Source organism: Hylobates moloch, unplaced genomic scaffold (assembly GCF_009828535.3).
Source record: "Hylobates moloch isolate HMO894 unplaced genomic scaffold, HMol_V3 SCAFFOLD_14, whole genome shotgun sequence".
Lineage (NCBI taxonomy): Eukaryota > Metazoa > Chordata > Mammalia > Primates > Hylobatidae > Hylobates > Hylobates moloch.
The window spans coordinates 94,205,684-94,219,275 of NW_026652289.1; the positions used below are offsets into that span (position 1 = coordinate 94,205,684).

At 37.6% G+C, this 13,592-nt stretch overlaps 1 protein-coding gene across 1 annotated transcript in view; it reads right to left on the reverse strand.

Annotated features, from left to right (window-relative positions):
* The window catches only part of ATP8B4 (ATPase phospholipid transporting 8B4 (putative)), a 261,101-nt gene that overhangs the window by 149,625 nt on the left and 97,884 nt on the right, over nt 1-13,592 (reverse strand). Inside the window, exon 7 of the mRNA XM_032174818.2 lies at nt 4,191-4,263. Coding sequence (XP_032030709.1) covers nt 4,191-4,263 — 73 coding nt within the window. The remainder of the gene's footprint in view (nt 1-4,190; nt 4,264-13,592) is intronic.

A 13,592-nucleotide genomic window follows, 5' to 3' on the forward strand; every position in this document is an offset into this window, starting at 1 on the left:
AGCCCTATCATTTCCGAAGAATAAAATTGTCAATTCCTGTATCAGAAGAATGCCTTGGTTTTAAAACAACAATTCTATGAATGCCTTTTTGTGGAGGGAAAGGAAGGACTTTTCAAACAAGCTAAACAGCTCAATTCTAGTAATGTTCAAATATGCTCATGCCCAGTAAGGATTTTATTTCTACCATCAGCTAAGAAAAGTGAAACAACACAAGAGCATTGCTGTCCAGTGAAGGAGAAAGGTACGCCTGGCTCCCATGGTCTGAGTTCCGGTGGTATCAGGAACTCTGCAGTATGTTTTTCTAACAAAATTTATTTGGTTCTTCTAATGCAAGTCAGACTCCTTGTGGTATCTGAATTATACTCTGCATTTTTCCTGGTCCCTCCAAAAAATGAGGAATTCTGGCAATTCAGCCCAAAAGTATTCTTGAATTTTAAAATGTATATACAAATGCAGAACAAGGGAGTTACCTACATAAAAAAAAAAAAAAAAAAGGCAAGTAACTTCTGAATATGCCAGCTAATTGGCAATCGCTGGTGAGCTTTTTTCCTTGCTTAAAATTTACTGATAAACTGACATAAATCAGGTTGCAAATTCTAAGTTTGAACAGCTAGAAGTTATGCATCTGCACTGGGCACAACATATTTTCTGATCACTTGGCTTCCAGCATCCAAGCCCAGAGCCCCTAACTCTGGTAGCCCAGACTCAAGTCAATGAGGATGACTGTTCCAATGGAGTCAGGAACAGCAAATGGTAGTGGTTGGACGTGGGGGCACTTGAGCTACATTGCATAGACTGAACTCCTGAATGTCCCATTGGCAAGCTATTTGACGGCACTGTGCCTCTGTTTTCTCATCTGTAAAGTGAGAGCAATAAGGATACTACATAACCTGCCCTTACTGGGCTAATGTGAGGATTAAATGAGTTCATCACATGAAGTGCTTGTTAATATTGTCTGGCATGTGGCGCATGGCCAATAAATGCTAGCAATTGTTTTCATGACCTTCATGACTTGGTTTCCCCCAAATCTACTTCAGTATAACTCCTAAGTGGGTCTCTTTCAGGGGCCCATAAGTTTTGCCCCCCTGAATATAAGCTCTCTGAAGCCCCCGCCAGCTGATACCAGGGTGCAGGGAGATATATTAGTACTCCTAAGTGATTCCAATGGTTCACCTAAAAAAACTTTTCTTGCCTTTGAAAATGGTTTTGTAGGTGCTGACTAGATAGACGTGGAAAAACTTTGAACAAAATTACCTAATCAAGAGGTTCGGTGAGGTGGATTTGAAGGACTCCCATCCTCAGTTATCCAAAGATTAGGCCAACAGAACTACATTTGTAGGAGTCAGAGAACAATGGAGATAAAAATATCTTTTTTTTTGATAAAGCTGTTATTATTGATAAAGACAAGGCTTTAGGTCTGTGGCCCAAATGGGCTTCACTCCTGTTAGACAAACTCATCGAGCCACAGATGCCAGAAGCTCTAAGTTGCCCTGGCCCTCCCAATACCCCCACCACATGGATTTGCTTCTGTAAAATTGATAGCGTGGAAGAGCAGAGCAGAACAGACTCTCTGCACACAGGTGCAGCTCAAAGAGAACAAGAATTAAGGAAGCATCACCTAGGTCATGTGCGCCACTCCCAGCTCCCAAACTCACCAATCAGAGAAGTCACTCCTAGGAGAGAGGAGTAAGCAACTGGATGAAAGACACTTAGAGGGTTATTTTGGTGCTGTCCCTCCAAATGATAACAGGAGGAAGAGTGGAAAATAAGCATTCTCACCCCATCATGGGAACCACCATAAAAGGCCACATCTGTGTCTAACACAGTAGCCACAAATCACATGTAGCTATTTAAATCTAAATTAATTAAAATTCAAAATTCTGCTCTTCAATTGCACTTGTGCTTGCCTTCTGTATTTCATTTCATTGAAGCTTTTGCAATAGCAAGTAAGCACACATACCATAATATAGAAAATATAACCAAATTAAAAACAAAGACCAAGGAAAATACAAATTCAAATATAAAGGCTAGAGGGCCAATTGGAGCCTAGATATGCTGGCCATGAGGCACCATAGAGTTAAAAGCTTTGAGACGTAGATTTGACCGCTGCATTTCTGGACCCACTGCTAAAAATGTGATAAATCAGCACATTACGGCGTTAGTAAATAAGTGAGTCCAGTCCGATGTTCACCCTTGTTAGAGCACGTTCATGGGGCTCCTAACACTCATTGTTTTTACTGAATACCTGAAGTAAAAACATACCTAGCATTGCCCCTGAAATATTCTATTCCAAATAAAATGATAGTTAAGTGTGTGGCATGTATCAGTTTACGCTAATTCCTCAATAATCTGACACTAACTAGCTGAAGTCATTGCCAAAAACATTTGAATGCACACATCTTAGAATTCCACGTGTCCCTTTTTTATAAGTTAAGGTTATCCACTTAGAAGCACCAAAACTCTTTCATTGTAATCATTTTAATTGAGAGTAGAACTCGAACGATTTGCCTGGAGCCCTTTCTTCTTAGACAAAGAACCCTGAATATACGTGATCTTTAATTAGGGCAGATACTGTTTACTGGTATCCCATTGATCCAGAACATGTGAATTTTTGTAAATTTATATCTACTTTCCTTTTTTTTCCTGTCTTCTTTCTTACAAAGACCAACACTTAATTATTCAGCCAACATTTACCAAATGCCCCTGTTGATGGAACATGGCACCAAGCGTTGCAGAACAGGCAAGTCAACAGGCGCTTTGCCTGCAAGAATCGTATAGTCTAGTGTCAGCTGAGACAGAGAATCACAGCATGGAATGGATTTTCGAGATCCTATAGTGGTCTAGCATCTTACTTGACACATGGACAAACCAAAGGCAAAGAAGATAAAGTCCTTACTGTCACTGAAAGAATGAAGCAAAGCCTCAGTTCTCACCCAGTTCCCCATCTAGTGCCCTTACACTGGAGCTACCTCGATTCTATGTTCTAACAGACACCACCTTCCAGGGTATTATTCCTAATCTTTAAGGAGCTGAAAAATAAGACGGATATGCAAATGTAAATTGTGGCTTAAATAAAAGTAAATAGATTGCGAGTGAGAACCTGGCAAACTGTTCTACTTCTAAGGAGCTTAACCAGGGTGGACTTTGAGACCTCTGTTCTGGCTGCCGACACCTTTTTGTTTATTTTTGGTTCCCAGCTATTTTCCAAAGCATTGTGGTTACCAGAGAAATAAGCACTTCTCTCCTTAAAGTGTGAAGTCTTTTGTGAATGGCCTGTCTACTGAATAGTCTCCTTAGTGTGGGTTGTTCTGGAGAATTCAGTATACACAGATGGTGCACTAATGAAAGAAGACTGCTGCTGAAAGTGAATGTTTAGGACTCTTAACTGAGCTGTTGTTCTTGTTAATAACTCTTGGGGCCATGTTTTTTTCCCTGTGGTAAAATGTCTCAACTTGATACACAAAATAGCACTCAACACAAGAAATTCCATATGTAATCTAATATATATTTGACATAAACAATACAATAACTTGAATTTTTTAATCTCTGATCTCAATAACTTTTGTTACCTTAAATTTAATTTGAACTATAGTTAGTTGCATATATTTTAGTGATTAGACTAATCCCTTGAATTTTATTAAGGAAATTATAACATAGGCCATTTGAGTATATAAATTATAGTATATTTGATAAAGTAAAATCTCATTAATAACGTTATTAATTCAGCACAATCAATACACATTTTCTAATTTTTAAGAAAGAAACATCTATTCTCTTTCTCTGGCTTATTTTTTTTAATATACTGTAAATTAACAGTACTAATCAGGATATTAACAGTACTAATCACAAAATATGTGAGAGCAGACTTTTAAAGTACTCAGGAGCATTTTAAAAACTCTTATTTACATCAAATATTGGCTAATTTAAAATCTTTTGTTCCTATTAATTTAAAAGATCTCTAGGGAAATAGACAAGGTGATACTCATTCAACCTTATGTGAGTTGCCATATCATTGAAACTAATAAATCAACGTCTTTTAAAATATTTTATAATTGAGACTTTTTACTAATACATACTGATGATAATTATTCTGGATTAGTAAGGATTTACTAAATTTGCAATTGTAAATACTTTCATATATATGCTACTTTAATCTGAGATAAATTATTTAAACAATATTGAATACTCACAGCAACAAATTGGTTATTTTCTAATTTAATGATGTCTCCCACTTTGACATTCATCCATTTTTCATTCTGTAGTCTAAAAACAAAAACAAAATTAATTTTTTTCAAGAATGAAGAATCGAAAGTATAACCAAGGGAATGTATTCACAATGTTGCATCATATAACAGAGGAAGCAGACAAGACTTTCCTAGTATGTTAAATTCAAAATGGTCTTACATTAACATGGGAACAAAGGCCCAGAGAGGTTAAGTGATTGGTCAAAGATACCCAGTGAGTTAGTGGTATTCCTGGGCTGAACTCAAATGCTAAACTCTTGGCTGAGCACTCTTTCCACCACCTATGGTGCCAGCTTTATGCAGCAGCTATGAAATCTCAATAAATTTTAGTCACTGACATTCTTTTCAAACTCTTGATTAATAAAAACAGAAGTATCATTGCCATTGCCTCACAAGTCTATTTAACTGGAGGCAAGAAAGCAAAGGAGACAGTGGCAAGGTAGAGCAATAGCTAAAATGCAAGTAAAAGGAAAAATACGTTAAACTCTAGAAAGGACAAGAACAACAAAGCATGATAAAAGAAGCCTTGGAAGACTGAATGAGAAGGACTACCTACAAACAAGCACTGAGGATGAAGGACAGGCTTGGTGGTATTCTAACAGGACAGCAGCTCAGAATAGAGAACAACACAGTCAATCTACTGCACTGCTTTCTGTGCAGGTCATGTATATGATGGAGCCCCAAGACCACCCTCCACCCAGTTCAAAGGGGTTTATTATGAAAAGCTGTTGTGTCCATTGAATTTGGCCCCTGATGACAAGTTAGTCCGGGCTGCCCAAAACCAGACAGGCCCTCTGGATACAGACCACCTGGGCCAGTATACCATGATGCTAATCATTCCTTCTGAAATTTCCTGAAATGTAAACCAGCTTTGTTTTCCAACTTGGAAGTTTTCATCACATTTCTTTCTCAGAGATTCCCTTCTAAGAGAAAAGGTTGGGATGAGTAGAGCAGGTTTGCCCAACAAGTTGAGGTGAACAGGTTAATTTCATTGTACTTTAAAAAAAAAATAACCTAATTTACTTGTTTTATAGGCTGGAAAATAGTTTTAAATATTTATTCAACTGTGAAATATGCCTCACACTATCAACTCTGCTGGATCATTTGGCTTAAACACTCAAAGAATTTTTCTTTAATACAGATCCAAGTACATGTTGTTCTGGAAATTTTTCAATTGCAGTATTTTCATCTCTAGCCAGAATTCAATCATTTTTCCAATGCTACACTTTTCTGAACTTTATCTAGTTTGACAACAATAGAAGAACCTAGGAAAGTTTGAAGAACTTTATCTTTACAGGTATGAATTATGTGCTGGTTAATTTCTCCTAGAGACACCTCCTCTGGCACCTTAGTGACACTTCTCAGCAAACAGCATCTTAGAAAAAATGGGCATGAGTGGACGGAGAAGGCTATTGTGTCACTTTTGGAAACTGCACTGCTACCAAATTGCCTTGAAGTCTCTACTGAAAGTGCACCTGCCTCAGGAAGAAGTCAAGATGATATTGTGTTTTATTTCCAAACTCTTATTCTTTCAACTTGTATAGCACAAGCTCTAGGAAGGATTATACAAGAAACAATAGGCAGTAGTCCTGGATGTAGACGCCAATTCTAGCACAATCCAAACTACTTCATCAATAACCTTTACAATGGACAATTGGACACAGTTTTCAGATTTGTGGACAGAACCCTAACAAGAAGAAAGCACAGCCCTCACAAAGTAAGATCATGAGAGGAAATTGTCTTATGATTTGACAAAGTTATCAAAACTGAACGAAGAGTAAGAAAAAGAAGTACAAAACAGGTTATTTTAAAGAGGAGAAAGTAACACTCTACAAATGTAACTAGAGTTTACAGAAAAAGAGCCTGGAGATATTGGTAAACCATAGGCTGTGTGAGATGCCTTGCTTAACCGCTGATTTGAATATATCCCTGTAGAACAATTAGTATGTACAATACAATCAGAGGAGTTTTTACATTATCCCCTATTCTGTCTTATCAAATATTAATACATATAACTGCACTTAACTAGGAACTCAGAGATACATTTAATGAGCACTAAGGGTCATAGCAACAGAAGTACCCAAACTTGCTGAATAAGCATAAACTGATAAAGACCTGTAAACAAATTTAAATAATCTATATTTTGAATCCAATCATTTTTTCTTGTCCTACCTACACCCACCACCACTGACAATAATACATAAAAAATATCCCAGCAGAACTGGAGGGGCAGACAAAATGATTTGCTTTAAAACTCATCTTCAAAATATTTCTAGACTTCTAAAATTTTAGCTTGTATGGTGATTGGGTTTTGTCACCAACTTGAAACATGAAAGCAGACACTCCCTGGCTCTACATGTGTGATGCAGCTGTTCTCAGGGTTCATGTTTAAAGCAATCTTACACCACAGCTCTTCTAGAGGGACACAGGATGGCCTTTTGGGCTGTGAAGGTGACACTGGCTCCACAGACTCAGCACCTTCAAACTTTGCTTTTGCCATTGTCAAAAGGTAAAAGCTCCTGTAGGTGAATTGCAGTATATGAATATTCTGAAAAGAAAGGGGAAGTTATAAGATTTTAAAATGTGGCTCAATTTTCAGCAACATATAATTATTTCAGAGTATAAAACTCTGACATAATCTAGTTAATGCTTCTTAGAATCCGTTTTTTTTAAATACATATGGGATAATAAGACAGTCTTTACCTTAGCAAACTCACAAGCCAATTGCTAAATAAGCCAAAATCCAAGTAAAAAATTCATAAAATTTAAATTCCACAGGCACTATAAAACATATGGAGTTTAACTGCCACAGAACAGCAACTAGATTTGAAGAAAATTTTTTAAAAATATGCCAGTATATATCTACTCTCAGAACTCTGAGTTCTAAGAAAAGGAGGTAAGAGATAGCAACTGCAACTAATAATTTTTGATAAACTGGTCTGAACCTGCTTCTTCCTGATGAGGCATAGCATACTAAGAGCTGCTAGACTTCGCTGAAAATCTCCTTGAGAAAATGCAAGTCTGAGAGTGAGGTAGCACCTATCATGCTCCATGTCACTAGACTATTGCTTTCAGAAGCTGAAAATCAAGTGTTGACCTTAAGCAACACTTTTGGAAGCAATATTGCAAGTGCATTGCTAAAGCTTAAGAAACAAAAGAGGGGATTTTCAATGGGTTCATCGAGGTCATCCTTTCCATGTTCTAATGCTCCTGATTTCCCACCAGCAACACGGATTCCTGAAAAGGGGATTTCCTCACAAGCTGCAGAAGTGTTGGGGTACTAGAGAGAGTAGATAATAAAGGTCAATATAATTGACCTCCCCTAATTAACCAATCAATCCACTTAACACTGAGCTTGGTTTCTTCTTTAATCTCAAGCACATGTCGGCCTTATAACACTCAAAAGTATTCCCTTGCTCATACACTTTTTTGTTCACCACTCCGTCCTGAGGACTTAGAATAATGCCTAGTTCACAGCAGGCACTCAGTTAAGTATGCAGTGAATGAATGATAAATTAAGGAGCATAGAATCATTATTTCCAAAAACATTTGTTGAATGACAGCATTTGCCTGAATGTCTAATAAGAATTACAGCATTCCATGTTTATTTAGTGCTTACTGCATTCCGGGGACTGTACTGATCCCTTCATGTATAGGGCGCCAAATAAAATAAATAACACCTCATTAAATTTGAATTTCAGATAAACAACAAATTATTTTTAGTATATATTCCATGAAATATTTGGGACACATTGATACAAAAACATTATTATTGCTTATCTGAAATCCAAATTTAAATAGAGTCTTCTATTTTAATTTGCTACATCTGGCAACACTATTCATGTATCTTATCTCTTATCTCATTTAATCCTCACAACAACCCCAGAGATAGGTATTGTTTTGACTTCCATTTTACAGAATAGGACACTGAGGTTCATACAAATTGAGATCTTTGCCTTATTTTGCAGTATCTATCAAAAGTTAAATGACCACACACTTTGAAAACTGATCCTACAGGTACTCAAATATGAATGTACCAGGATATTTATTGCAGCATTATTTGTAACAGAAATTGATTAGAAGCCACGAAAATGTCCGTCAATAGGAATTAGATAGACGTACAATGAAACACTTATTTAATCATGATTCATTCACTCCATATAATTGACCTCCCCTAGTTAACCAATCAATCCACTTAACACTGAGGTTGGTTTCTTCTTTAATCTCAAGCAGTACAGCCACTGAAAAGGATAAGGTAGGTCTATATGTGCTAATATGAAATATGCTGTAAGTTACATTCTTAGGAAATGTAAAAAGAAGTAAGTATATGTAGGATATATTATACATTTTTATAGGCATAGAAAATCTCTTGAAAGATACACAAGAAATTACTGTGGTTGACAATAGAGAAAGAAAATGAAGAGGGAAATTGGGATGGAAGAGAGACTTTGTTTCCATTTTATGCTCTTTTGTACTGTTTAAATTTTTTGGCATTACACGTATTAGTATTTTAATGGCCAACTGGAAAGAAGAATAGAAGTAAGTAATAGAAGAAAACTTGGCCAAGGTCACATGTAAGTGGCAGGTCTGGGACCAGAACCCAAGTTTGTCTGGCTACAAAGCCCATGCTCTTAATAAATCTATATTTACTGTTCCTTTTCACTTCATTTCCCAGAATAATTATGTATTACCTATATAGAAAAAGATTGGACCATAGGAGCTGAAAGGACCCAGTCATGGCAACAGTGCACACTCCTAGCATTTAAAACCAGTTGATCCAAAGACAGCTTGCAATCATGATCCCCTGACAAAGACACTCAGGGGATGGCAGCAGTTTCTGGTTCTTTTCAATCCCAGTACCATCAGAGCTGTGCTAGAGGAAAACATACAGTTGGCCCTAATCCCCTAATAACAGACTGGTGAACAGGATCTCACTACGTTGAGAATGAACATAACGCTCATGTCTTTGGAATCTATTTATTTTAAAGAATGCAGATGTTTCCCTTTTTTCTCCATTCTTCTTAGCAAAATGCTTATGCTGAGGCAAAATCACACTGGGAGGTCTCTGGTCAGCTGCTGAAGATGCTCTCTCACCAATTTTGCCAGGGAGGAGGGTGAAAATAAGAGATGATGAAAGATGTAGTGCTATAGCATGGAGAATTTAGTTTAACAATATGCTGAGAAAAAGTAATCAATCTTACAGATGCCCTGCCTAATTTATATAAATCCTATTGTGCATTATTCAGATGCAGAAATAGACACACAATTTAGCCTTCCTATTTTGAAAACAAAATGATCAACTCACTAAGTTTTACCTGAACAATAAGCCTGCTGAATGTTTTACAGGAAATGTATTCTCTTTCAGCATTTTCCTAAACTGAAATCCTTGCCCAAATGAGCCTCCTAAGACTCTGTCTTCTGTAGATGCTTAGTAGGATTCTGTGAATAGATGGCTATAGATTATGAAAACACAGGAATTCAGAAGAAAATGATTTCAAAGAAAGACTATTCCATCTGTTCTACCTTATGAAAGCTAGAGGAAATACCTTAGATTGACCATGGAGAAAACAAAGCTATTGGTCTAGGTTGGATTCCTGGGTAGTAGATTTAGAGGGAGCTTTATGTATAAGAGGTTGACTGGCAAGTTCTCTTAGGATTAACACCTGTAAGAGAGGAAAGAAGCACTGCTGGACAGAGGGAGCAGTTGGGCTGTTGATGTAGCCACAACGAAAGCCACAGCCAAGACCACGGAGAGCTCTGGAGCTGGAACAGGCCTTTAGAATACGATCAAGGGGACCAGGACTTTATACCATGGCATGATTCAGTCATTGGATGCAGGATGACCCCAGAAAGGAGGAGTGTCCTTAAGGAAAACACTGTCGTCGGCCAACGGCAATTCCAAGAGAGGGCTGCCAGCTGAAGGTTATATGTGGGCAGCAGTCCTGACAGCTGGGAAAATATGTTCTGCAGTCCTAAAGGGGGGTGTGGGTGGCACAGCAAAACATCCACTACAAACGAGAGCCCGTTCCCAGCTTTGCTATTGACATCTTCAGGTATTTATAACATTCCCTTGAGGGGCAGCAGGCAGGGGAAGTCTCACTTTGTTGCCCAGACTGGTCTTGAACTCCTGGCTTCAAGTGATTTTCCCGCCTCAGCCTCCCAAAGTGCTGAGATTACAGGTGTGAACCAATATTCCTTTTTTAATTCTAAGCTTCACCTTTCTATCATTTCAATTTCAATACTATAAAGTTAATGCAGGCAAGCTGCCATGAATCTTTGTGCTTCCCCAACCCAAGTTTAAAACTTTTGGGGAAAACAAATCTGTAAAATCTTAAGTGATCTGATTCACCTCCTTTGCCAACAGTAGAATAAAGTTGGGAGATACATTTCTAGTACCTATCTGTTAAAAATATTCTACAGATAACCACCGACTACCTAACTATCCTAAGAACAACGTCTACAGGAAAAAATCACTGTTCCTGAAATCTTTCTTAGATGAACATATTTTGATTTTAAAAATGTACAATCACCTTAGCCCCAGTAGATCAACTATTCTCTTCATCTAAGTGGCCACATATTATTTTGAAAAATCAGAGAATTCACTCTTACTAAGCTTAATAGCAAATAATTCTCCTCTTTTTGAAAAAAAAACAAATACCCCAAAAGAAGACAGTTTCCAATGGAGAAGAAAACCTGGATATGTTAGTTCCAAGATAAAAGGCCTACATTATATTTTTTCATTGCCTCTAGTGACAGTCTCGATCAATTTGCCTATATAGAGCCAAGTGGAGAGATAACCTAATGTCTCTTAAACCAGAAAAAATATTCGCTGCCTTACATGTCAACTAATAATACAAGCCACAGCAACACAGACAAAGCAAAAGTGTTGCTCAATGGTGTGATGTGGTTTGTTCTGGCCAGAAAACCTAACATTCTGGAAATAGCATTTCTGATTTTACAGCACAAAGTACAATTAAAGGTATCACTGGCATATCAGGAGTTTATTTACTAAGTTTGCAGTAATATTGTCCCAACACTTTTTAAGAAAATTTCAAGATGTCACTTTAAAATAAGTTGTAATGTTTACCATTCCTAGGTCCTCAAAAATGGGATAGCACATAAGTCAAATTCTTTTTTTTTCTTTTTTTTTTTTGTTTTTGAGACAGAGTCTCACTCTGTCATCCAGGCTGGAGTGCAGTGGCACCATCTTGGCTCACTGCACCCTTGACCTCCTGGGTTCAAACTATTCTCGTGCCTCAGCGGCCTGAGTAGCTGGGATTACAAACATGCATCACCACACCTGGCTAATTTTTGTATTTTTAGTAGAGACGGCATTTCACCATGTTGGCCAGGCTGGTCTTGAACTCCTGGCCTCAAGTGATCTGCCCGCCTCAGCCTCCCAAAGTGCTGGGGTTACAGGCATGAGCCACCAAGCTTGGCCCTAGAATTCTTAATGAGTTGATCACTGGCATATGTGGTATCATCACCCTGCATTAAGGAGTTTAAGACCACTCTTACGTGCACAAAATGACCCCTCTAATCTAGACACTATGCTGAGTGTCAGAGCTGCAAGTGGAATCAGATACAGACTGTGGTTATCAAAAAGCCTGGAGACTAGTGGAAAAATATGTCTGGCTCTTAAATATCCACAACTAAACCATCTCTGTCTTCTGATACCTGGAGTATGTGGATATTGTTCCCGTCAACAATGAAGAATACCTGCACTTCAGAATGAACTCAGTGTTAGATTGTCTGCCATATAGCCGTCATCAAAAGTCCAGTGAGAAAACTGATAGACCAGAAAGATTGTCTAATAAAGGATATATTAACTTTCATTTCTCAAAATATTCCAAGCCTTGTCCCCATAAATGGTGAGCTCATCAGGAAACTATATGCCTGGACTGTATTATTCTGGTCCCTCTAGGCTTGTCTTCTCAGAATCATAACTTAACATCACGCCAGCAGATTTCAGTCAGGATTTATTTATAATCATGGGTAAAATATCTCTACTCTCTGAAGCTTCAATCATTATATCACTTACACTTTTCTCGGGACCAGGATAAATCTTCTTCCTTACAATTACCAGAGTACTTCCTGTCATTAGACCCTCAGCTTTGCACCCTCAGCAACTTCATTATGAGGAGAAACAAAGTTCAAGTCAATCTAAATCCATGAATGACAAATCTTGATGGGTCATTTAAACGAAAACCAGGAAATTTTATAGTAAGACTCTGTCCTTTGAGGATGACTTTTTAGGAACAATCTTGGCAATTGCAGAAACCAAATTCTGTGAGAATGGACCGGAAATTGGAATTTAACTTTTACACCTTTAAAGAAGAGAATATTGGCCCCCTTGTTTATGAAGGAAATGATGTAGCATAGTAGAAGAGTACATGTTGTAGAACTGGAAAACATGCACTTGAGTCGAAGCTTCAGAACCAACCAGCCTTCAGGCAAGATACTGATTGAGACTGGAATTCCCTGCTATGACCCACCAAAACCAGCTCTTATCAACCCCTCAGAATGCCTTTATTCAGAAAACTGACGTCTTTAAAATGCCATAAACCCACCTAACATTTAAACACCTGACTTTCATGACATTTTTTACTTTCAGATGAAATAGATTCATTAAAGCATTTTGTAAACTGTAAAATAATATATACATTTAAAATATTGTGACTTTTTTATGTATAAACAAAGCCCGTTTAATTTTTATCTGTTATCTATATCAGGAACTACAGATCCATGGCAGGTATACTTGTATTTCTTTTTCCTCTGTCTATTACCGATATCTCTAATCAATCCCAGTTATGTTTTGTGTTCTTTCTTACCACACTTTTAAGATTTATACTCTTCCTTATGACTTTAATAGCTACTACCAGTTTACCAGAGTTGGCATAAAAGGCAAAATTGGCCATTCCTAATCTCATTGTTCTTTATTTTTATTTTTTATTTTATTTTTTTCTTTTTATTGTTATTATTATAAGTTTTAGGGTACATGTGCACAACGTGCAGGTTTGTTACATATGTATACATATGCCATGTTGATGTGCTGCACCCATTAACTCGTCATTTAGCATTAGGTATATCTCCTAATGCTGTCCCTCCCCCCCTCCCCCCACCCCACAACAGTCCCTGGAGTGTGATGTTCCCCTTCCTGTGTCCATGTATTCTCATTGTTCAATTCCCACCTGTGAGTGAGAACATGCGGTGTTTGGATTTTTGTCCTTGTGTTAGTTTACTGAGAATGATGGTTTCCAGTTTCATCCATGTCCCTACAAAGGACATGAACTCATCATTTTTTATGGCTGCGTGTACATGTGCCACATTTTCTTAATCCAGTCTATC